Source organism: Calypte anna, chromosome 1 (assembly GCF_003957555.1).
Source record: "Calypte anna isolate BGI_N300 chromosome 1, bCalAnn1_v1.p, whole genome shotgun sequence".
Classification (NCBI taxonomy): domain Eukaryota; kingdom Metazoa; phylum Chordata; class Aves; order Apodiformes; family Trochilidae; genus Calypte; species Calypte anna.
The window spans coordinates 20160016-20186498 of NC_044244.1; the positions used below are offsets into that span (position 1 = coordinate 20160016).

The window sequence follows — 26483 nt, forward strand, 5'->3', positions numbered from 1 at the left end:
ACCATGTCATATAATGGATTGAACAACTTTGTGTTGAAGACTGGTTTTCTAATGCTGTTTTGTTCCTTAATTTGCTGCTATCCACAGAAAAGCAACACATTGGCAACTGTGTCATAACTTCAACACTTTCCCTCTTTACTGCACATTAATCTTGGGCTGTGGGGAGTGTCACCAGAAGGAAGTTCATTCACACCTTCCCTTTCCCACTACGTTTTGGTAATGATACTGTCTTTCTGATCTGGAATCCACACCTGCTTTTTGCCAGAAGTCTGGGCTCCTCCACTTGTCACATTCACTATTTCTAGGTTTGATGCTCACCTCAGATGCAGGGTACTGCAGTGAGTAACACAGGTGTTTAGAAGCAAAAAGTAAAAGTGTTATTTTGGCTTCTTATGAGTACTAGCAACCTCCTGTGTGGAAGAGGGCTGTGGTTTCATGAGCTGAAGGATTCTAGGTCAGTAGGAACATAAGGTACTCCCATGTCCCATTTCTTCAGCTGTTCACTTCTTCTACCTCTGGACTGCAGCACACTTCTCAAGCTGTGGTCAAACAGCTGCTTACACAAGCATGTAACTTGCTCAGCTTGGGGAATTAAGACATTCTTCTAAAAGCTGGCAGAGTTATTTTTAAGATTCTTCACTTCTTCAGCCCAGTTCAGGGTTGGCTGCAATAACTAATGGCATGCACAAATAGGGCTTGGAAACAGTTTGAGTGGTGTGGGAAAAAAAATCATAAAGTCAACAGAGAAACTGAAGGTGTGCAACAGTGCCTTCCAAAATCCTAATAGCTAAGGTTATAAAAAGTTATAAAAGTTATAAAAAGAAAAGGAAGATGACCACCATGTTACGGAAGTATTTTGAGCCACAGCAAAATATTAACACAATCTGAATTATAAGAAACACGTATTTTTGGCTACCTGAAAATTCAAATCCAAGAGAGAAACAACACTGATATCACCTACAGTATTCTTAATACCATTAAAAAACATTGCAAATATGTTGGTTGAGACCATAATTGCCTATAATGATCACCCAGAAGCTGATCATGGGTTTAACATATCACTGCATTTGACTCAGTCATTTCCATACTAGGAGGAACCCTTTAAAAATGTATTTATGAAACCAATATTAAACTTTCAGAACATCAAATATTTTACAAAAGACTCAAAATTATGATTATCAGTCCCCTTCTTGCTTGACCTCTCCCGCAACCTCTCCCCCCTTCCATTTCTATAGTGAATCCAGCTATTGAGTTTTCAGTCATGAGATCTCACTATAGTTTAGCTCAAAGCCATCCCAAAACATGCAGTTGTGTATTTTCCACTAATTCTAACACAGATTCTAAAACTGATAGTGATATTACCAGTCCATGTGATGCACACGGGTTTTCAGCTGAAAAAAGTTTGTAAAATGAGCTGGTATTCTTTTTAGTGTAGCAATCATTACGGTTTTTCTCCATCTTCTCATTGATGTGCCGCAAGGAAAAGACACACATGGCAGATTTGAGAGAGCCGTTATCTTTGTTTACTTTGCTGAAGAGTGCAAGAAGAACTTTGTCATCTGAGATGGTGTCAGTAGTTTTGCGCTGCTGAGCCATGCTCTCAGCCAGCTCTTCTCCTGGGGTAGTGACATAAGCAGAATGACAGTGGTCATAGGCACCATCATCATCTTTGCAACCCAAGTCCATTTCAAAGTAGGAATAGTAGTGGGCATCATCTTTGCAGAGACGTGCGATCAATGTGCGGTTGTTGATGGGCTGCTTCTCTTGCTGATTAAAAATAAAATAAACATAATTTTTATCCTCAAAGACTGCCACAAACTGTTGCGTGCTCGATGAGTGATAAGCTGACTTAACAGCTGCCGAGTCTGTGTACATTTCAAAAATGTCTTTTCCATCCCTATCGTAGAGCTGTCGAGTGCTGATAATTATTCCATTATCATTTGGTCCATTCCCTTTCCCAACAAAGAGCACTCGGTCATTATTCAAGGAAGTGATCAATCCCACAGTTGATACATTCTCATCGTTGCTTGCTACAAAGGACTTTTCTCCACTACTGTCCACATAATGCTTCACATTTTGGATGTTTTCTAGATCTCTGATGGCACATATTCCTTTAAAAAGGCTTCCACACACCACGACTGTTTTATCCGCCTTGTTCAGCAACAATAATTTGTTATAATTGTCAGTCAGTACTGCCTCTTTACATTGATTTTCATCAATGGGAGGCGTGCACTTTTTGTTGTCCTTCCTTGGACCTGTTTCTACATATGTCTTTACATCCAGGTTTTCTGTAAGCTGATACAGAGCATTTACCACTCCCAAATAGATTATCCCAGTGTCATTATCCACTGTTAGATGATTTAGCTCTGTAGCACTCTGGAAAAATTTCAGTTCCTCACTTCTGGATATGGTGATGCAAAACCAGCTCAAAATGTTCAGTGTCCAGATCCATAAAGCCATTATGTAATACCTAAAATGGGAAAGAAAACAAGGACATATAAATAAAATCTACACAGAGGTGAGCAACTTGAAGGGTTTTTCTTTCATGATTTCAGACACAAATGCAGTTATCCTTATGTGTATGCAGACATCATGAAGATTATGGAAAGCCTCAAATCCTGTTAATTGCCTAGCAATTTAATATATTGAAGAAGGATTAAACAATTATATAAGCAATTAGATAATCAATCCTGTGCTAAAATACAATGAAAACAACAGACAATCTGAAACAATGTAGAGTGTCAAGAAGTGGTAGTGCCTCTACAGGCAGCTTCATACTGCAGGAACTACTTGTTGCTGAGATTTTAAAGATAAGTTGGAGGATCAGTGTTTGAAAGGGCTCCTCCTTAACAGAGGGGGAGAATTTACATAGAAGAGTTTGAGACATTTGGTGCTGCAGGACTTCCCCCTTCATCAAAAAAACCTTCTGTTGACTACCAGTAAACCTGGATCTGGCTGCTGATACTCTTTAAGAAGGCTTTACACTAATCTTTCTTCAATGTAAAGCTGGAAGATGATAGATCCCTTCATATGCAACATTGCCTTTGACTGCTGGGATGCATTACAGCCCAACACTTCAATTCATTTGAGCACTGCAACTGAACAGTTCAAATCTGTTTTAGGAATATCACTTAGAGCTTTATGGGCCTAAGAACCTGTTATTTTTTTCGAAATTTTTACTTCCCAAGCAGATGACCTGACTGAAATTGGATACAGACCACCTGAAACTTGTAAGAAGGGGTTTGATTTTAATCTGAACAGTTAAATGAGGAGGCAAGTGCCAGCTGGATTTCTAAGCACAGAAAAATTTATCAATGTTTGCTGCAAGTTCTGAGACCAAAAAACAGAAGGTGGCATGATTGGACACAGTGATAGTAGGGGGAAGAGATAAATACTGTTAGGAGAAAGTACTGAAAAACAAGTATGTTCCACAGCCTTTTAATTCTCAAAGTCAGCCATGTGACTACATAATCTGATGAGGGAAGAACCTGGAGAAAATGTAACAGTGTTTCTAAAAGTAGAGTGGTTCTAAAATCTACAAAATACAAAACCTACTGAATATAACTCAGGACAATAATGAAGACAAAATAAAACTCTAACTTCAATCTTGTTTTGCTAAAGCTCTTATCATGTACCCAATCGACCAGCTAACTGTAAAATGAGGTCAAAGAAGAGACAGCACATTACTGATGGCACAAGCTTAACTTCTAATGACAGGCTGGCCTTGTATGACAGTGAGCAAGATGAGCCTAAGAATTATAACCCATTCTTCAGACACATGCTTTGAAATATAATGAAGTGTTGAACCTCTCTACAACAACCTTAGACCTGCTCTAAAGACCTCAGAAGAATTCTCATATTATTTGTGAGAAACTCCTCTTTTCTTCTTGCTCCCAAGGACCTCAATTTTACAACTAAGCTTTAAAGCCATCTTACACCTCCATGGCTAAATGGTATGTCATAATGCACACCATCTAGTTTCAAATATTTTCCCTTACAGTTATTTGCAATGAAATAAAAAACCATCTTGACATACTACTCCAATGTTGTTTCATAACAGCATTATCATTCTACTCTATATTGCAGAGGGGTGAAAAGCTGGAAAATTCATCAAATTCATTTGTTCCTGTTTTTCCCACAAGGTAATTAATGTTAGATTATTATAATATCTGCTCTCAGCCAAAAAAACAAACCAAACCCAACAACCATAAATAGGTCTGTTTATAAAGTATGCCTCAAATGAATGGAAAGTAATTTACTGTACCTTAATTTGTGTATTTAATTCACCTCCACGTTCATTTATTTCAGTAGATTAAAAAATGTTTTGTTTATTTGTAGCACCCAGGAGACAGAGGCTGCATTTGCAATACACCTGCCTTTGTCCCATGGGCAGAATGAAGAGTCTTGCTAATTCATGTCAGAGCCAGGGTTTAGGGAAAAGTATATTTTGCACCTCTGAACAAGATTCTTAAAGGAGTTAATTCATCACTCTGTACAAAAATGAGTAATGCTTCCTTTCTACAAGTTTCTGTCTTGCTTGCTTATCAAAATTTTAACTTAAATTATTCAGTACAACATACACTCTCCGTTAATTCTGCCCATCCCCACCCCCTGAGTTTTTTGTTGTTTTCTTTTTTTTTTTTTCTTTCTTGACATCTACTCCCTGCAACTCCAGTCTCATGCCCAAAACTGTCAGATTATCTGAGACCTCTACACAAGGCAACTGTTCTTTATTCTCTTTACTGATTGCTTTCATCTTTTCTCCCTTCCAAGCAAACAGTAAGCAAAACTAAATTCCCATGAAATTCTCAAATAACAGGCATAAGGAAAGAAGCAAAATTAAATGAGATGCACTACTACCACATCTCTTTTTCACCTGGTCTTAACTTATTTGGGAAGCAGCAGCTGGAAGAATCCTGCTCTGTAGAATACCAGAGCTGATGTGGTAGTGATGGATAGGGCTGCTCTTAACACAGATGCCCTATTGAGTCAAGTACTATGGAAATGTATCATTTCTGTTTGCTGTTTGCTGTTGGGAAAAAACTTTAGTTTTAAATGAACAAGTCACAGGCATACAAAAGAAAATGAGTAAGAAGCCCAGGCTGGAACATGGAATTTAACATGTTCAGCATGCACAGCAAAGGTATTTCCAATGCCTTAATCACATACTTTGATAACACATGGGCCTGAGTGGCTTTCTCAAAGTCATGTCCTGGTGCTGAGAGCCAACGTACACTCTCTCAACTCAGCCTGCACTTCATTTGTGGACTCATGATAGAAGAAACTCAACAAAGCAGCTCTTTCTAGCTAAGATACAGGGAGTCCTTGATTGGTACAAACCATCCCACCTAGTCAAACTGCTGGAAAAGTGGCAAAAAAGTTTTGCTTGCTTTCACACAGCAAATTCTCCATCGTTTTTCCTAATTTTGGGGGGGAGGGGTGGGGGTTTGAGTAATTTTCAGTAATGTAAGGTTTCTTTTTATATGCATAGTAGTTATATACATATGGATCTTCTTATACAAGGACAAGGAAATGATGAATGTTATGCCCTCAGTCCCTTTGCATTCTGCAGATGTTTTTCTGCAATCCCTGGATCATATCAATGGAAGCCACTTGGAACCACAAACTTAGGTTACTGAAAAAACAGTACTTACTGCATCTGGCAAGAGTGAGCTGTGGTGGAAAGACCCTGGCCAGATGCCAGGTACCCATCAAAATCGCTTTATCACTCCCCCTCCTCAATTGGGCAGAGGAAGGTAATGAGAAATCACACATTATCCCTGCTGGTCCTTCCTCCTCACCCACTTCCCCTTCAACAGTGTGAGGCACCTCTCACAGGACACAGTCACACAGTCCTACATGAACTTCTCCTCCATGAGTCCTTCCCATGGGCTGCAGTTCTTCATGATCTGCTCCCATGTGGGTTCCCCAGGGTGTCACAAGTCCTGCCAGCAAACCTGCTCCAGCATTGGCTCCTCTATCCACAGGTTCTGCCAGGAGTCTACTACAGCACAAGCTTCCCATAGGGTCACAGCCTCCTTTGGGCATCTACATGCTTTGCTGTGGGATCCTCCATGGGCTACAGATGAAGATTTACTCCATCACAGACCTCCATGGGCTGCAGGGGAACAGCATACCTCACCATGGTCTTTATCATGAGCTGCAGGGGAATCTTTACTCCAATATGTGAAGCACCTCTCCCTACTTCTTTTTCAATGACTTTGGTGTCTGCAGAGCTATTTCTTTCACTGCTATCTCAAGGCTGCTGTTTCACAGTAGTATTTTTTTCTCTTCTTAAATACGCAGTCTCAGAGGCACTGCCACTGTGTGTGATGAGCTCGGGCTAGCCCAGTGGCAGGTCTGTCTTGGAGCCGGTTGGCATGGATGCTATTGGACATGGAGGAAGCTTCTGGTAGCTTCTCACACAGAAGTCTGGGTTGGAAAGGACCTCTGAGATCATCAAGTCCAACCCATAATCCACTACCACTGTGGTTACCAGACCATGGCATTGAGTGCCACATCCAGTCTCCTTTTAAAAACCTCCAGGGACAGAGAATCCACCACCTCCCTGGGCAGCCCATTCCAATGTCTGATCACTCTCTCTGTAAAGAATTTTTTCCTAAGATCTAACCTAGGCCTCCCCTGACAGAGCTTAAATCCATGCCCTCTTGTCTTACTGGTAGCTACTTGGGAGAAGAGACCGACCCCCCCTGGCTACACCCTCCTTTCAGGGAGTTGTAGAGAGTGATGAGGTCTCCCCTGAGCCTCCTCTTCTCCAGACTAAACAACCCCAGCTCCCTCAGCCCCTCCTTACAAGACTTGTACTTGAGTCCCTTCACAGCCTCCTTGCTCTTCTCTGGACCTGCTCCAGCACCTCAATCTCTTTCCTGAACGGAGGGGCCCAGAACTGGACACAGTACTCAAAGTGTGGCCTCACCAGCACTGAGTACATCACTCAAGAGTCTCATGTTTCAGAAGGTCTGAAGTATTAGCAGCACAAAGGGCTCAGATAACTCACACTCTGAGAAAGCTCATCAACCAGAGTGGACACTGAGACATCCACAGCCTGGTGAGCTGAACCTTGAGGGCAAAGGGATGTGTTTGAAATGATGATGTAGTGTTGCATGAACAGGACCACCTAAAGAGAATTTAAAGGACATTTCTTCACCTTTACTTACAAGTTCATCCCCATCAAGCTTACCACAAAGGCAGAAGATGAGTTTTGAGAATCTGTACCACCACTCATGTTACCCAAGGTCACACACCTTCCAAGTGTTCCACAGTCTCCAAGGGGGTAGGGAGGGGATTAAACAGAGGATCCCATACAGCTTTACTATCTCTGATAACTACAGTAAAACAGTATCTCCAGCAACCAACAGAAGTGACTTCCTGTTCCAATATAGAAATCATTTGCCCTAGCATTGCAACTGAAGTAGCCTGAGGAACAAAACTGCTCTCCACAGTAGGTCCCATATCCACAGGAATTCCAGCATCCCCCCCACCAAGGACTCTCATAAACATGGTGCAAAGCCATCAGGGTTGAGTAAAAAGTTTCAGAGAGACAAAAAGCTAGCAAAATAAAAGTTCAGATTAATAATTATGTCATTAGCTCCAAGCTAAATTAATAACACTATTAGCAGTCTGAATCAAAACCTTTCATCTGTGAACATCTGAACTCCAAAAGTATTTAATATTCTGATCCAGATCCAAATTCAGAGCAAGAAAGAACAACACAGGTCTTAATTTTTCAACTATGAGTCACTCAAAAGAGCATTAACAACAGGTAATGAGACTCAGAAAATGCATACATACGTATTTTGCAAACTCACTCAAGAATTTCCAATAACGTGCTGCCTCTGCAACATCAGCAGGTAAACAAAAAAAGAAGAGTAGCACTTTGCAGATTTATATGCGCACTTAGAAGCAGAGCTGTGCTACACAAAGCTGAACTGTAATGAATTCCCAGGTTTATTACAGCCAGACCTTGCAGCATTTTGATTTTGAAAATCTTTTATACCATAGTCCAAGGGTGGGTTTTTTTCTGCTCTTAGGAATCAAAACAAAAATTTTCCTAAGTGAAAGTATCTTCACAAGTTCAGAGTGCCAAGTAACTTAAATGAAAAGTCAATAGAAATAGCTGCTGTGGAAAGACCTCATTCCACAGCATTAGCTACCAGCAATTATGGAGTATACACCACTCTGAGACACAGGCAGCTTATTCCAGAAAAGTCTCTTCAAATTATTATTTTTACTATTGAAATTTTTATGAGGAAGGCAAGTGTTTATATTTTCACCTCAAATAAGAGGGTTGAATGCAAACAGTACAGCCCTGCTGATGTAGGCAGGAGCACACACAGGGAAAAGAAATGCTGCAGGAGCAGGTCTGTGCTCCTGCCTCTTCCTGGATCACACCTCCCTTCTAGTCTGGCCTTTTACATGTATCCCTCCATCTTTTTCATGTTCTCTCAGTAGAAACTAAGTGCCCATTTTAATGAGGCACTTGCTTTCTCAGTGTTACAAAGATGTAGTTGATCTGCAAGAAAAACAGCTAAATGACGTGTTTAATAGCAAGCAGCTCACTCAGCAGGAATCTGAGCCCACAGAATCCCCTCTTTTACCCACTCTGTGGTTTTGTTAAAACCACCAAGGCCTCCCAACTAGCAAAAATCTAGGGAGTTGGGTTTTTTTTCTTTTTTTCCCCAAAACCTCTTTGAGTGCATATCCCAGCAGTGCCATATGAACCAACATCTAGCTGCATCAGTCTGCAACTGGCACAGGACCACAGACTTCTCAGAACACTCCTGAACTCACCGACAGGTATTTTTATGCTCCTGAATCCTGTAAATGGTCAAATCTAATTTGGCTCAACATGTAAATACCTGCTGCAGGTCTGAGCTCTGGTGGGAGTGACTCCTCTGTGAAGCAGCCAGAGGAGCCAGGACCACCCCAGGTCTGTCCAACAGCTTAGGGCAAACCCTGGGTTATTTTACCCTTTCTGCAATTCAGGAAAACTTTTTTTTTTTCCTTTTATCTGAAGGACCAGAAGAAAATGATAGTCTGGAGCATGGGAAGGAAATCCCAAGGAGTCAAGACAGCTTTAATTTGCTGGCTTTCCCTGCACTCATAAGGGTATTACGGCACAAGTAAAAAAATGCATTTATACTGATAGTAAAAGGACTCTGTGTCACCAGCTCCACTCTACAACAACGAATTGCTTGTTTTCAGTGCTAAGGTCATCTTCAAGGACTGGTTTCGGACTTCCCCTGGAAGAAACAAGAAAGGAGGCGGATTTTTTTCCCACTGTGGGGGAATCTGAGCATGACCATGTGGAAATGAACACAAACTATTCTGGTTCTTTCCTTGCCAGAACAAGTTCTGCCTTGCAATTAACCATTAATCACGGACACACAAAATAATCAAATCAAAAGGATGACATTTCCAGCATGTGTGAAGCTTTCCCTTCCCTACAGATTGCACAAATAGGACTCGAAGGGTCATAGGCAGGCGATCCATCTCACCCTCCTCCTCTAAACAGAAGCACCAAACCACACTCTGGATGTCCAATGCAGCTGCATCCTTTTATAACAGCACCAGCCTGCTTTGGCAGCAGCTCAGACCTGCACTGTACCCCTTGCTGACCTGAGTACAGAGAGAGGAGAGCTGGGAACAGCCAGGAATTTCCTCGCTGCAACATGGCTCCACAGGACAGCAGAGACTTTTGAAGCTAAACAGCATTTTGGCACAAGGCAGACACAATATTTTTTTTATTCCTGATACATCACAGTGTTCTGGGACTTAATAGAAGAATCATGTACAACCAGACATGATAAGGCTGCATCAATTTATCCCATAAATCAATAGGATAAATGAATTTTAACCCATAAATCAATGGAACACAAATACGGTAATTCATAAAGTCCTGTGCAACAAATTCCATTACCCCTAATTTTACCTCTGCTGCATGATTCCCTGTCTTGTCAGATTTCTTACTCTTCTGTTTCTCATGATTTTGTTTTCCGATTTAGGTTTAACAGATTCCTGCATTCTTCATTTTAATGTAGTTATGTGACTGTGCGAGCAATTTATCCAGAACTTCTGAGAGGTGGGACAGAAGCTCTATGAAAATGGGAAGCTGTCAACAGCACTCAATGGAGTACTGCAATATATGTTGTACTTAGGCAGCTGACAATGCAAGCCACAAAGAGAAAGGAGGCAGAGGAGGATGAAAAAAATTCTTGAAATAGAAGGTTTATTGGATGTCGGGAGCCAAGAAACACATAGCTGAGGAATGGGGAATTTTCCTGGCTTTTGCTGTTAGAGATAAATCGCAGGGGTTTGCCTGGTTGGTCTTTCTTGAAATTCTTTAAACTTTCACTTGGACCATTTGTATGTTTATGGTGGTATTGCTCATATTGACAGCTCTGAGATTAAAATGTGTTGCCTTTTTTTTTTTTTTCCCCCTGCCCTTCAAAGTAATGTTAATGACATTTTTTAAAAAGCTCTATTATTTTTCCTCCCTTACAGATCCTTTCATATCTTCTTACAGCTCCTTCTGCCCCCACCTTCTTTTCTTCTCCAAGCTTTCCTCTCCTATAGCTGCTGCTACTTCAGCTTGAATAACGCTCGTGGAAAGTCTCTGACGGCAAAGCAGGAGGTAGAACAAAGAAAAGGGGGTAAAAAAAGAACAAGAACTTCAGGTGATTTTCAAACCTCAACAGGGAGCTCAGGTTTACTCACTGCCTCATTTGACTTCCTCTCTCTTTTCAAACCTTATCTGGAAATACCTCATTTTTTTCTTGACTGCTTTTTCCTCCTCTTTTGTTTCCTCCTGCTTTTTCAGAAAAAAACAAAATACAGAGAGACATTCTTAACTTCATGGCACCTGTTGATTTGTACACACTAAGTGCTTACTCCAGCTTGAGGAGAAAGAAGGAACATAAATGTCAAAGAAATAGTTCTGGGTGAAAGGGTTTCCTGCCACAGGGGAGCAAGAAGAGGGAGCAGTAAATGATGTAGGTGAAGCAGCACAACAGAAACAACAAATTGGAAGGGCTGCTTCTGCTCATAGACAACTCCAGCAGCTGAGAAGGGAGCCAGGAGAAGATGATGAGACACATGACAACAGGGCAGTAACAGCTTGGAGAAGAAGAGCATAGCAAGAAAGGGCAGATGATAAATATTTGGAGAGGCTTTGAAGGTAGTAAGGAGATGAGTTAAACAGAAACCCCAAGAAGAAGGGCTTGCAAGAAAATTAATACACTAAAATAAATACAATACACAGTATAAAGGGTTAAGCACTAGAGACACAAGCAAATACAGAAGTTTATAGTTGAAGTCTTAGGGAAGAACTTATTATGATGTTCTAGTACTTAAAGGGTGGCTACAAAGAAGATGGAGACTCCCTGTTTACAAGGAGTCACATGGACAAGACAAGGGACAATGGGCACAAGTTGCTCCTGGCAAGATTCCAACTGAACACAAGAGGATAATTTTTAACCATGAGGACAGTCAGATATTGGAACAGTCTCTCAGGGGAAGTGGTGGATTCCCCCACTTTGGAAAGTTTTAAGTCTCAGCTTGTCAAGGTGCTGAGACCTATCATATAAACAATAATATTAGAAGGGTTGAACCAGATGATCCTTGAGGTCTCTTCCAACCTGACATTGTATGATTAACAAGTTGCATTTGATTGTACTTAGTCATTTATCTATTGTGCAGGTCAGAAGAGACAAAACAGAATTGTAGCATTTTGACTTGCATTTATCTCTTCCTGGTTTTAAAATTTATTTCTTTAAAAAAGCCCAAAAAACAAACAAAAAATATCAATAACCAATCAAACAAAAAATAACCAACCAAGAAAACCCACAAAACACAATGTGAGGCTCATCTAAACGAATGGACTGCCCCTGGCTCTAATGAGGCAGCGCTCACTTACGTTGATCCAATCTGCCCAGACAGACACTTGAGTGCACTTCTATGTTTTTATTCATTATATTTCACTCCAGATTTATATAGCAAGTAAACCAGTAATTTGCACCAACCTGACAGCAGCACCTACCTGTGCCTGACTATTTAAAGGCCCATTGGCAAAAGCATTATAAAATCCCCTAAGTATGGATGAATAACAGTCATAAACCACATTTTCCTAGCTTCAGAACTGTCCAACATGATTTCATCTCTGGAAGCGCATTATTTCAGGAAAAAAGGAGCACGATACAGTGTATGATGAAAACATATCAGTAGCCATTTCACATTGGTCCCTGTCCAACCCCACCAAAGCAGAGGTCATTCTTGGAAGTTCTCAGCCACACTGAACACAATGCTGTGATCTCTGCAGTGGCTCCAAAGCATGTGGTACAGACAATAAAACCAGTGAGTCTGCTCAGGACTCACTCCAGCTGAACCTGCCAACCAGGTCAGGTCCTGTTTCTGGCTTGTGTTGATGGCTCTAGTGCAATTTAGGTGATGCATAATCTTACAAAGAATCATGAATGGTTTGGGTTGGAAGGAACATTTGAAGGTCCTCTAGCCCAACACCTCTGCCATGGGCAAAGACACCTACCACTAGAACAGGCTGCTCAAAGTCCCATCTAGCCTGGCCTTGAACACTTCCAGTGATGGGACAGCCACAGGAGCTCAGGGTAATGTGTTCAGTGTCTCATCACTCTACAGAAAAATAATTTCTTTCTTGGATCCAATCTGAACCTACATTCTTTCAAGTTTGATAGTCTTGTTCCTTGTCCTGTCCTACTGGCCCTGGTAAAAATCCTTTCTCTGTCTTTATTATAACCACACTTTGTATATTGAACAGGGTCCTCCTGTGGAGGGTGCAATGATTATTTGGAAATGCTGCTATCCAGTAAGTGCACGTATATGCTTGGTCTTTTCCTCTCTGCCCTGAAAAAAATAATAGGCTTAAGTCTCAAAATTTCATCCCTATAATCACTGGTCCCAGATTTACAATTTTTCTGTGTCTCCTCAAAGGCTTTCAAGAACCACAAGTCATGCTCCTAAAGATCAGAGGATGCCATTTGAGATGCTCGGAAGTAAACAGTGAGAGACAAGCAGACCAGCCCTTCCACCCCAAATAATAACAACCCACAGTTTGAGGGATTTATTTATCTGCCTGCTGATTTTGCAATCAAACCATTTTTAAATAATATTTTAAAAAACCTAGAGCAGCTGCAAGACTCAGAAATGTATCTTTACAGAAAAAAAAGTGGGAGGGATGGGGGAGCACTTTTTGCACTGTAAATAAGGCATCTGGTTTTGGTTTCCTAACAGTCTTAGGAAGAAGAGTTCATTCTTCTTAAGAGCAGGTAACTCTAAACCCTCTCTTCCTTAGACTGATGAGCTGGGCTAACCACTCTCAAATAAAGGAGTGGAATTCTTCATGCTTTTGGCAGCACAGTGCATCTTTAACCTGTTGCTTAATTAAGTGCTGCCAAAGCATCCCTAAGAAAAAGCACATGACAAAAGATGCAAACCCATGAGTTAAGCCATGCAAACTCTTACTGCTTTCTCACTAGAGTAGCTGCTGGATAAATTGGGCACAATATTTGCCTCACACACAGTCCTGCCCATGGAGATCCCATTTCCTGATCCCATTTCATTCTGATGTTTAAAAAACCACAAATGTATGCCCCATGAAACAGCCAACGCTAACAAATGGTAAAGAGGTCTCCACCGAAACCATCAGCTTCTCACAGACCTCACATAAAATTCCAGGTGTTATCCTGGTGATGAGACCACCAGTGCTCTCCAGTGCTAGAGTCTCTGCTGCTGCAAGGCATGGCTGAATAATGATTATAACAAGATGATTTTTTTGTGTGTTTGTAGCAGGACAGGGAGGGCACTGCAAGAATGCTCAGCAGCTGGTGGGAACATTTTTCTTCACACTGATAATCGCATTTGGACACATGAGTTAGTAGAGCCAACAAGGGCCAGCTACATTATACCAGGCAGATAGAGAGCAGTGTAAATCCTCCTCCTTGCATGAAAAGTTTCATCCCACAACCCTAATTATTCAGGCAGCCTCCAAAGACTTCCGCTGGGCAGCTTTCATCACGCATCTTCTGAGCTCTTGGGCTAAATGTTTCTTTTATGGCACCCACTGATGAGGTTAAAAGGTCTAATCCAAGTATATTTTTTAATGTTTGCTTTGCATGTGGGGTACTGTTGTACACAGACATTTTGAATTTCAATTTACAGTATCTGCTCAATGTACTGAGAAATTTTGTACAGTAGATAAACTCTAAACTCAAACATAGCTTGCGCCCTTTCTAACAGAGAATATATATCTAGAAGACTCTTCAAACATGACCACAATGCATAAACACTTTTCTTTAACTGTTTGAAAGCAAATAAGATGAAAATTTATAGGACTACATTAAAACATAAAGTTCATAGTGCTGATGTGTACAGGTAATAGGAAATATGCCTTAAAGCATAACGTCATTGAAAACAACCTGCATTCCCCTGCAAAGCAACTGAAGGGCAGTCAGAATTTTAGTGCTTAATATATATTTTCTGAAACATTTACTTGGACAGTCTTATTTCCAAGTAATCAGAATGCATAGCCCAGTTCTTGCAGGAGAACTTCTGGTTTTACTTATGGTGCATAAGAAAACAACAAACTACTGTTGCCATAGCTGAAGAATGCAAGTTTTTGTTCAAACTTTGTATTTCATGACAGAAGTCCTTCTATAGGCTGCAAAATAAAGGAACAATTTTATGAACTAGTTTACCCTGTAAAATATTCTCCCTAATCCATGTAAAAAAATTATTCATGCTAATCCTTCTGCCTGAAAGGATCTTTGCAGACAGCTTTGAACATTTCTATCACATTTTATTAGCTTTAAGCTGATATAATTTCTCTAATTTTCATCGAGTTTATAGGATCTGCCTAGATATCAGACTTGCATAGTTGATCTGGTTTTATATAAAACCCTCAAACTGGTACATTTTCATTTCCCAAGCATACATATGTCTTCATCTGTGTCTTATAAAGCAGTAAGTACCTTCTAGGCCTTTAATTAATTAGGAGCAGTGACCTACGTATCAGGTAGTAATAGCATCCCATTAATGGAAATGTATGATGCTTGCAAAGTATGATCACTCACATTGTAGCAGAGAGACACTCTCCTGTTAATGCTGCATGCTGGGGGTGTGATGTACCAGCAATCTGCAGCCATAACAAAGTGCTAGCTCAAGACTGAAAATTTTCACCTTTTGGCCTGCTCTTTTCAATGTGAATTTCTGCAGACATTCACATGATAATATTTTCTGCATTTATGACTACCATCAGAAACACTCTTTCTATCTCCACGCTTTAAATATGCCTACCATTGAGCTCATGACAGTAAGACAACCACAGAGACTTATTAAACATGCAAGGCTAAAACCTGCTAGGCACAGGAAGGTTTTGAAGCATTGGAAACTCCCCCATTGAAGAGTTTGCCCTTCCAAAACAAAGTTAGAAACAAGTCCCAGAGGCCAGAAATCCCATTTAAGCACACGGAAATTTCAGTATGACTGAGTCCTCAAAAAGAGACAAATTTCCAACAGATTTTAGTTGCACATGTACAAAGCCTGTGGACTCACATCAGAGGAAGTGTCACTCAGAGACATAAATGACTTGTATATCCTAGGATGCTTTGCAAATGATTTTATTAATACAATTTATCATCAAATAAATATGCACCATCTCCCACAGAACACAGCAGGAGCTGAACTTGTCTATTTGAGCACAGATTTCTCTCACTAGCTTTCTGTAAAACTTAAATGCTGACATTTAAGAAAAACCAGTAGGAAACTCAAATTTACTATTCTCTGTTTATTTGATGAGAGAAGAGCAGGAATGAACTGTAACTGACATATATTCAGAAACTAGCTACCGAAGTACTGAAATGTGAGAATGTCCAGGATGATGAACATCATGCTTTGAATATCTCTGAAATCTGAGTTTGCTTGCTCTGCAAGTTTGAATAACAGCAGCTCACCAAGGCTTCATCTCTGGAATAGTTCTGTATCAGCATACATAAAAACCTGGAATTTACTCAGGCTGAGCACACTGCCATTTGATACAGATAGCATGACTGGCACGTAAACTCCTAATATTGATTCAAAGAAAGATGGTACAGAAAAGGGTTGGGGGCAAAAGATGCAACTATGCTGGACAAGGCCTCAAGCATGGAGGCTATGCCACCACGAAGCACAGCAAACAGAGCAAGCCTCAGTGCTGCAGTTTCCAGGCTGCATGCTGGTTTTATTCCTTTGCAATAGAAGTATAATGTGGATCGAAAAATATTGCATAAAATGAGAACTTAGCTCATGGCAAGATTCAAATAAAACAAAATAAGCACCCAAACAGCTCCAGTATATTGCTAAAATTTGCTGCAGCATTAAACTTTCCTTAAAATTTGGGTAAACATTTTCAGGCAGAAAATTCATAAACATTTCAGACAGCAATGTGTCTCTCCATTTAGTTTGCAAATTGGAGGGCCTATGAAGGACAACCATTGACCTTTGGCTGGTCCCAGCTCACAGTGACTAAGGGAAGGTCTGAATCCACCACCATGTCTACAGCTCTGCTACTACAGACAGAGAAAGGTGGAGCCAGGACTCTGCTGCTCACTCAGGTCTCCTCTGCCACTGCATTTGCTTGATGGTAACATGGTGGGCTGGATTTTTAATCACACAAAACAAGGGTTTTTAAACGTTGGCTCAAATCTAACCATAGTCATTACACAGTGATCAACAAAAGCATTATTTCCATGGATTAAGAAAGAACTAAGGTTGTGCACTAGAAGCTGCAGTGCAAAGCTGTCCATATTGCCCAGTATATCAGTCACCCAACTCACCCTGCTAAACTTATGCTTGGAAGCACCTCCTATCAGCAAAATGCCAAGAAATTCTCATAAAGACTCACACACTAATTTTAGTGAAAGCACTAAACCACCATTAGAGGAAAAAACCAACACATTTATAGTCCCAGATTCTGCAGATTTGCACTGCTTTTCCTATGGTGTGGTATCTGGCAGGATGAAAAGGTACGCGGTTAGATGAGCACATTTGTTTAGATTTCAACATTACCTGTACTTATTTGTCTTATTTGGTTTTTAAATCAGGTTTCGCAATAAGGCACTTGAATACTTTTAAGTCACTGCTTAACATTTAGATTTGTTTAGACTGAGTATAAATATTTATTTAGACATAGTTAGGCTTATGTCAAATTAGAGTATTCAGCTAAATTGATATAATCATTTAGTAACATAAACCAAGTTGGGAATTCAGGCAAGCCTTTGGAAAGTAAAAGTATTAATACTACATAAAGATTTGCAGAAAAGAATGAAATGAGAAATCACTTACTTTTTAATTCTCTTGATAATCTGGCCAAATTCTGGGACATTCCCCTCTCCCAGTACAACAACCTGGAATACACAGCTATAGGGAACCTGCCTACAAGATGGAATGGGGATAAGAATTGCCTGTGTGGGGTGCATTGGTTACTTCATTGAAATAATTGATCCCTGATACTAAAAAAGGTAACGCTGGTGGGATTCATATACTCCAAACATTAATAAAGTCTCTCTTGCTCTCTAGAACAGATTTAAACTATCTTTACTCCCACTGCACAGTGCCTTCAGCAAGAAAGGCAGTGGTTTAAAATCAAGGTGCTTCAAGTGTTCCGACTGAGGAGGTTATAATTCAAAGAGCAAAGCAAGGTCACCTTGCTCATTCTCTCCGGTATGCAAAGCATGCTGACTGCCACAGAAGGAGCCAGGGGAGGGTGCTGGATCCCTACCTCCATACAAAAGAAAAGAGGAAAAAAAAAAAAAAAAAAAAAAAAAAAAGCCACCCAACAAGACAACTATGCCACTGACTTCAGGGGCCATTGCTCGATCTGAGTACATCTTAAAAAAAATGCACCAGCTCCATTAGGTGATTAAACAAACACCTTCCCTCTCAAAAATAGCTCTGCTCAGCAGGATCATTATTTGCTTTTTTGAAGAAGTTTCTCAACTTGTAATGTCTTTCTCACTTCCTTCCAGTCTAGGACAAATCCTGAGAATAAGTTTAGGAACTGCTGACAAAGCAGTTGGGGTCATACTTTGTGTTAGACAGCTGACTTCCCTGTTCCAGGCACCAAAACCCCATAGTCTCAATCCAACAGCCACATCCTGGGTCTCTCTGATGCAGCAAGCATGGTTACAGAGCTCGAGGTAGTGCAACACATACCTCAATGGTGACACAAACACAGAGTTTTGTTAAGGTGTGTATTAGCCTTTAAGCAGCAGTGTGACAAGAAAAAAAAAATCTAATCAAAAGAGACAATCATTTTTGTCTAGAAGAATCAAGGGTTTTTACTTCCTCCAGTGCTACTTCTAGGCATCAGTATGGGATGGCCATAAACCTGTGGTAGATGTATAAGGAGAAACTTCTTCATTTCTGGTACAAGTCAGGTTGTTCTCTCAAAGACTCAAAGAGTATTACATGCTGAAGTACTGTAACAATACTCCTATGCAGCTCCCACAGTGGCCTATGTTGCCTGACAGGGATCAGGACCTTTATTAATAATGCTTTGTTTAAACTTACTGGAACTGCTGTTTGATTTATGAAGTCCTTCACAAGCTTCAGAGTGATTTGCACAAAATTACTATGATCTACACATAAGAATTGTTTCATCCAGCCCTGAAGGAGTCAGGTGACACAGTACCTATTGTCCTGGCATCAACAACCCTACTCAACAACATCATTTGACATATGACCTTGTCCAATTAAATAAACAGAGCAATTTAGACAGGCAGCAGGTAATTATTAGGGCTGGATGGTGGCCAGCTTGGTGAAGCAGGAGTACCGTTCTTTGAAAAAAGCTTTATGCTTTTTAGCAAAGTTTAATGACTGGAAGCTTTCAAGAGCTTAGTGCAGGACTGCATCCAAGGATGCAACATCCAAGGATACTGTGCTTCCTTCATACCACAATGAGTGACAGTCATGAGGTCCTGGGCAAACCTGCTTCATTCAGAAAGATGCTGCCAAGTAAATGACTCTCTAACCTGCTCCCTGTTAGCCCTGATTGCCTGTATCTTAAATGGACCTTATTTGTTTGAACCAAGAAAAAATAAATAAGGAATCAGGACTTCTGCTACCTTCACATCATCTATTTTCCTTTCATCCTAGGGAACTGCCAAATTCTATTTCTTATGGAAGGATTTCAGTTGTTTTTCACTGTCGCTGCCTTATTTGCTGAGGGGATTTGTTTTTGGTTTGTTTGGTTGTTTTTTTAAATGGAAGACAGAATAGGAAGAGAATGGTGAATAATAGTGAGAGATAACTTAGTAAGTGATAAGTCACTTCCTAATGGCTTCATGAGAAGTACTAGATAAACTATATTTCTGCATGGTAAAGCCTTGATGCCAGAGCCCAGTGACAGTAGGGGGAAGGAAAGACAGCTCTTCTGTGTGGAGCTGGATACACTAAGACATTTCCTTTTTGCATATTTACACTCATATTTTTTCTGTACAAACATGAGATCTATCACACAGTCATTTCCCATTGAGACAGGTTCCCAAGTGAGCATGTGCCAGTGCTCCCCCAACCCACTCACCCAAAGGACTTCTCCACAAAAAATCCCTGACCTCTTCCAGAGGGAACAGGATGTAGCAAGAATGAATGAAGTATTTGTAAGGCACTCATCCTCTCTGAGCAGCCTTTCAAACCCCAGCCACCAGTTGGCCCTACACTGAGTTTTTTGTTCCTGGCATGTCTGAAGGAGGTCTGAGTATTAGTTTAGCCTACTCTAGTAAGTCACTCTTCAGAAGCCTTTTTAGTTGCCTAATTGCATTAAAACTGTTGTATTCAACCTCCTGGAGTTGAAAATCTTTTCTTTATTTGGACAGGACATCAGCTATAATAGTTTGGGTTGGAAGGGACCTTTGAAAGTCATCTAGTCCAGGTCCCCTGCTTCAGGCAAGGACACTTTCCACTGCACCAGGTTGCCCAAAGCCCCATTCAACCTGGCTTTGAACACTTCCAGGGCTGAGGCATACACAGCCTCCCTGGGCAACCTGTTCCAGTGTCTCACCACTCTCAGAGAAAAATAATTTCTCCACATATCTCATCCAAAGCTACCCTCTTTCAATTTAAAGCCATTGCTCCTTGTCCTGTCACTACATACCTTGGCAAAAAGTCTGTCCTGTTCCTCATCAGCCCCCTGTATATATCAAAAGGCACTGGTAAGGTGTCCCCAGAGCCTTCTCTTATCCAGTCTGAACAACCTCAGCTCTCTCTTCCTTGGTGCCAACAGCCTCTCCGATCCACAGCACAGCCACTCTGTGTCTTTCTCACCCCTGGCCATTCAAAAAATACTCACTGACCCTGTTCTTCCAGTCTCCCATTTGCCTCCAGGGTGTTTAACTCTCCCTGCCCCCTTACAACCTTCCTCCTTAGACACTGAACACAAATACATAAGTTATTTAATTTTGGTAGCTCATGCTGGAAATTAAAAAGAAAAATAGACATCAAAAAGGCAAAGTAAAGATGGAAGCTGCTGCAAGCATGCCATGCCTGTCCTGAAGCCCTGGCTGCTGCTGGGTGCTGGCCTTCACCTGGTCTTGAGCGATGCAGCTTCAGACAGTCACTATTTTTATATTGCAATAAGACCTGAGGGCCCCAGCATGAATCAGAAATCAGACACAACCCAGTGCTGAGGTGCTCAATCTCACCCAGCTTGCTCATCACTGACAAGCAACCATCCTGTCCCTTGTCCCCACTGAGATACCCCCTCAGGGTGAGCCTTCCTCAAACACACGTTCAGTTTACATGCTATTTGATAACAGCCCAGTAGAAATGAACAGCTGCCACAAGGAAGTATGCATTTCTGATTCTTGAAATTATTTTGATAAACTTCTTTTCCCCTACTCAGATATCGTTTAGAGAAGCTCTGTGTTCAAATGAGCAGTCCCTTCCCTGTCCCTTGTCACACCTCAGTGAGAACAGTATTTAAGCAATATAGGTACTATTAACATTTGAGATTCCATCCAATTAAACACCAATACAAGAGGAAAATTACCCTTTTAACAGATTACTAACAGCACACTGGTTTCTGTTGTCCACATGGGATCTTGAAAATTGTCTGCATGGAGCTCAACATTTTATACAACTTCGGTACAGAAACGGAGCAGAATTAGGAAACAATTATTGATAAGTATGCAACTGTGGTACCACAAAAGCCCCACGGGTAAGACCAATCTAAGGACAAAGAAACGAAAAAAACAGCTTTCACATTTTTTCCTTTTTTCCTTGTTTGCACAGCTGGAAACTCATTCCCTGCTGTTTCATATTTCCTATACTGATTAAAGTGTTACCTACTGCATTATTCTCTTCAAGGCCTGGATTTGGTAGCTGAAAACATCATTAGAAACAACAGGGCTGGAGTAGGGAAACAGGGCTGACTTGAATTCTTTCACTAAATGAGCAGGAAAACGTATTTTCAAAAAACACTTGATACAAGGCAGAAATTGCTTTTCCACATCAAAGTTGAGACACATTTAAACGGTGTTAGTGCAAGAACCTGAAGGATAAGACATTTACATTTCTAGGAACAAGCATACTTGCAACAAACAATACTGGGTATTAAATCTGGTCAGCACCTAAGGCTGGTTTTCTGGGAAAGCTTTGGAAGATCTTCTTGCCCACAGAGCCCTAAGGTACTGGCAGAATCAAGTATGGCCTCTCTAGAGAGCCACACATCTCAGCACAGGAAAGGCATCAGAAGCCCCTTTGAGCTATGCCTCTCACTTTGTCATCTAGGACAAACTTTTTTATAAAGCATCTCAACTTTATTCTAATAATTGTGTTTTAGAGGTGAGAGAAGAAGGCTGGTTCTCTACTAGGTAGAGGTAAGAAGTAAATAACTGTGGTATTAGCTTGCTCAAAAAATGTAAACAATCTAATTTTAGAGAGAATAGCAAAGGAAGATAAATATACTGGATTTGATTAATGCTGATGCTAGAAGTTGCAGCAGGAAATCAGCACTTCTTAAAACTTTGTTCATGCTGAGATTCCACAAACTCCCAGTTGTTTTATCCTGTTTACATTATGCATTCTGGCAGAGCGGTGACCCATATAACCTCTGCATTTTTCTCTTAGACTTGCAGTTAAAAAATAGGGCTCAGGTACATTTGTTGACTTATGGCATCCCTGTCAACTACATTTGGAGTTCAGAGGTTGCCTAGAACAACACCACCGGCAGTATTTACAGGAACGTTGGAAAATCTCCTGGTCTGCTGAAGTTCTGCTCTCTGTAATGGGTTAAAATACGTGGCATCACTTACAATTTTACTGCTTCTTAAAAATAGACATATGTGAGGTAATTAAATTAATTGGCCTTGGAAGGAAATTGTCCAATTTATTTCAAGTTAGTGGTTACATGTTGAAATAAGACATTCTTAGTCCTGTAACAACAAAAAATGAAGTAGCATTCCCTAAGGTTTATTTGTCATAACAGAGTGCTGTTCTCATAACTTCTGCCTGTGTATACCATTAATTTTCTAATTTTTTTTCTCCCATATTCCCCTAAATTCTGCTTCTACAGAAGTTGAACTACCTTCATTTTGTCAGAGCTCAAAGGCTCTTCTCTTTTTCTCATGCTCAAGCTTGTCTGAGAACCTCAGACTAAACATCAGTAAACCTATCTCCAGCAGAAGCTCAATTCAGGATTTCCAGCACTTAAACACAGCAATAAGGATCTCTGCACTGAGATGCCAGAGCCACCTAGATTCAAGAAGAAATGCACGGCCTTGGCTGGATGGGATGGAGGACAGGAGCATGTGGATAATGCTGCAGTGTTTGTATAGTAGCTCCATAGCAAGAACACTTTTTTAAAGGCATTTGGAAATGTCAGTTCAGGGTGTTCAGTGCATCCACACCCTCCTCTCTGATGCTTTACTACCAGATGCCTTTGCCTGAAGTGAGGTTCCTTGATCCTCTGCTGTACAAGAAATACTTCTGCATTTACAGAACAGTCTGAGGGAAACCTGACTTCTAGGGCACTGAGTTGCACGGGTGATTTGGGCTCCCTGGTGCTCCCTGGAGCTTGTGCATTTTACCCAGTGATAAATGCCAAAGGATGAATTCCCATTTTTAGAGTGGGAATCTGAGCTTCCCTCTTGTCCCTTCTGCTCCTTCCTACTCAGCACAGATAGGTGCCCATGTCCTGCTCCCTGCACACTTTTTCCCCAGGCCAGGAGCTTTCCATTCTTTTTTGTGGTTAAATAGAAAGGTAGAGGAAAAGGAGTGAGCATACCCACCACAGCCTTTCTTAGTTATCCCAATATCAAGGGTGGTTGGTTTTGGTGCCTCAGCCCTTTCTCAGGCTGCAAAACATAAACCCAGGTCCTACACTTCTTCAGAAGGGATGTAAAGGAAAGAGCATCAGCATCCTTATTGTGCTCCTTGTCCAGTGCATTTCAGAAGATGAGTGAGTGAGCCTTGCTCCATTTTCTCCTTAAGAGCAGGACTGGAGACTTGATTGTGCAAGGGCTGGGTAGTGAAATTAAGTTTGAGTATTGACCTCTATACATTCACAAATGGGACTGGGAAAACCACTAGAAAGGAAGGTTTCAAATATCTTTTTCTCCTGACCATTCCATGCCAACTATATTGGGCATTTGTGTTCTGCATTCTGCTTGTTCACGAATCATGCTGATGGGCTTAGCAATCCCCATGCAATAACTGGAAGCAGAGGCACCTTATTCAAGACTGCTGATCACACTTGAATTAGTCACTCTTCTGTACTTTTAAATTCATTAATATGAAGCAAAACTTCAATGTCACACTTGTCCTGTCAGAACACAACCTAGAGCCCCTAACTCTCAGAAGACGATACATTTTTATCCAGTTTATGTTATTTACTGCTGCTGGAGGAAACCTCTACTTTACAAACCACTGCTTTGAAATACCCATCCATAAAATAACTCTTCCTTGAATGTTTTGTATGTTTTGGTTTTTTTTTGTTGTTGTTGTTTTTTTTTCTTCAAAAAGTATTTGGGAACAGCAGGGCTACGAGCACTCACCTCTCCGCATCGCAATCTTTATGGCATGTTTTATCATCAACCATTTTTTAACTTTTACCAGGATAACAATCTCAGCCTTTGCAGTATCTCCATGGTAGTCTTGAGGGAAAGTACAGAGAGCTAAGACCCAAGAGACTAATATTGAAATTATGTGGAATTAGGAAGAAAAAAAAAAAAAAAAAGGTTTACAGTCTGCTAAGGGAAATCTCAGCAGTAAGCTATGAAAATTCTGGATGCTAGGGCTGTACACTGGCAAACAATATCTAGAGTTCCTCCGTTTACACAGGAAATGTGTTTAATAGGCAAGGTACCCACAGCTCTCAGCCACAGCCTCCATCTCTCTCACAGCTTCCGAATAAGTCCTCAAGTCCACAGATCATCAGAGCACTTGCAGGGATAATGATGGGAAGCCTGGTGCCTGCAGTGTGCATTTTTCGGAGTGTTGCCATGGTGATCTCCAGCACGCTCATCCCCTGAGAGCTCAGCTTCAAATTCAGAGGGAACCAAAGCAGGACAAAGAAATGACACCCAAGCAAAAGCAACATGGAAATTACATGTAATAAGCATACATACACACTTCCATGTGGAAGGTTTCAGAAAACAGATATTTTTAGAACTGAGAGGTCTGTAGAAAAGTGCAGCCTACATAGTCCCATCCATAAACCAGGATGGTCTAGGGCACAAAACCAAGAATTTCTAACCCTCTCTCAGCTTGTGGACTGCTATTTGGCACAGGGTAAATTCTTGGCCTATGTACTGCAAAAATCCCAATTTGAGTATCAAGGAATATCTATGCAGATAAAAAGGTACAAATGTCTCTAACAATGCAACACTATAGAGCAGTAACATTTCACAGATAACCCAAATCTGACATTTACTTTCTAGAACATTACTTCTCATTATTCGATGAAAACAGCTAATGCAACAATTCTTAAGTATTTGAGCAATTCCAGTTGTCACCAAATACTTTGTATCATTTGTTGGCTCTTATGGCAATTATATGCTCCTACAGCATCCTCAAGAAAAAGGAATTACACCGTGTGAACATGAAAGCAACACTGTCAAGTGATGTATGATCTTGATATATAGTTAAGAAACCTGTAGTGTGGTGCCTTCACTCCTACCCTACAAAAGCAGTGTGCTATAGTGGTCCAACACACAAAAATAAACCAGCAGGAAGTCATACCAAAATTTAAAATCTGGGCCATGTCAGATAAGCCACAGTCCAGAAATAACACTAAATGAAAGTCAATCGATGTTTTGCCATTAGGCAGCATGTTTCAGTCAGAGCTTATTAGACACTGCCTGGCCATTTTTTGCCTACAAGAGCTCTGAGAACAGTTAATCCCACATAGCTGGATGCTCAGACCCTTGCGTAGGGTAGCTTCTTCTCCCCAGATACGTTATATACTTTTTATTGCTATCTGGGCTTCTTATTGCTGTTACAACAGACTTCGTTAGTCCTCTGCACATCATCATCTATTAGATCTTTATGTAAATACTTAAACATAGTATGAAAAGCTGCCTTCTTCTGAATGAGTGAGAAGCTTTTCAGTCAGATATGCTTTAACTTCTATCAAACCTTTCCAGGTTGGTACTGTACTAAGCACTTCAGAGCCTTGCTCAGTCCCTGCTCACCAAAATTTGTTGTGCAGTCTGTCACTTACAACTGTGGGCAAAATTCTTTACCTGCTGCCTTTGGACTAATGACCAATGTTCATCACTGTATAATATCATCTGCCAAGATGTCCACAGCGATTTGTTTTTTCAGCATATTCACAATCTCACTGTCCCCTTGACAAATAAACACAAAAAGGACCATGCAGAGTAAGTTCCTCCAATACCTATTTGTATGATGCACAAGAGTTTACCCAACATGAGTCCCTCCTCCTTCTGATCCCTCAGGTAATCTTGCTTTGCTATTCAGTCCTCAAGTGAATTCTCTATGCTTCCCCAGACTGCTGCATCCCTGGTTTTCAAACTAGCACAGGGCTCACAACTGCTGGCTGGAGGAAGGGCTAAGGGAGAGACCTAACTACACACTTTGGCAATTACATTTAATCTTTAGCTCCTTCCATTTCAAAGGGCTCTGACACCTGCCTTGAGCAGCCTCCCTGTATTTTAAACTTCCTTGATCCCCTTTAACCAGTGACTGCTTTACTTCCAGCATATACTGGTATTTATGCTCTAATACTGGGAAAGAACTTGAATTTAATGAGATCCCTAAAAAAATCCCTGATTGTGGTAGGCATAATATTATGATTCTTACACACTTGTACCTTGATTCTTTCAGGGAAGAGGTTTTGTTTACCACGAATAAAGTTGAAGGCTGACAGACAGCCTTCAAATCAAAGCAGAAGCCAGAAAATGTCTGATTACTCCCGGAAGCAGTATTTAACAGCTTAA

At 40.8% G+C, this 26483-nt stretch overlaps 1 protein-coding gene across 9 annotated transcripts in view; it reads right to left on the reverse strand.

Moving 5' to 3' along the window:
* Window positions 1-26483, reverse strand: part of PLXNB2 (plexin B2) — a 245272-nt gene that overhangs the window by 71937 nt on the left and 146852 nt on the right. For all 9 annotated transcript variants that reach the window (XM_030448200.1, XM_030448145.1, XM_030448174.1 and 6 more), the window contains one exon: window positions 1363-2470. In XM_030448200.1, the coding sequence (XP_030304060.1) occupies window positions 1363-2470 (1108 nt within the window). The remainder of the gene's footprint in view (window positions 1-1362; window positions 2471-26483) is intronic.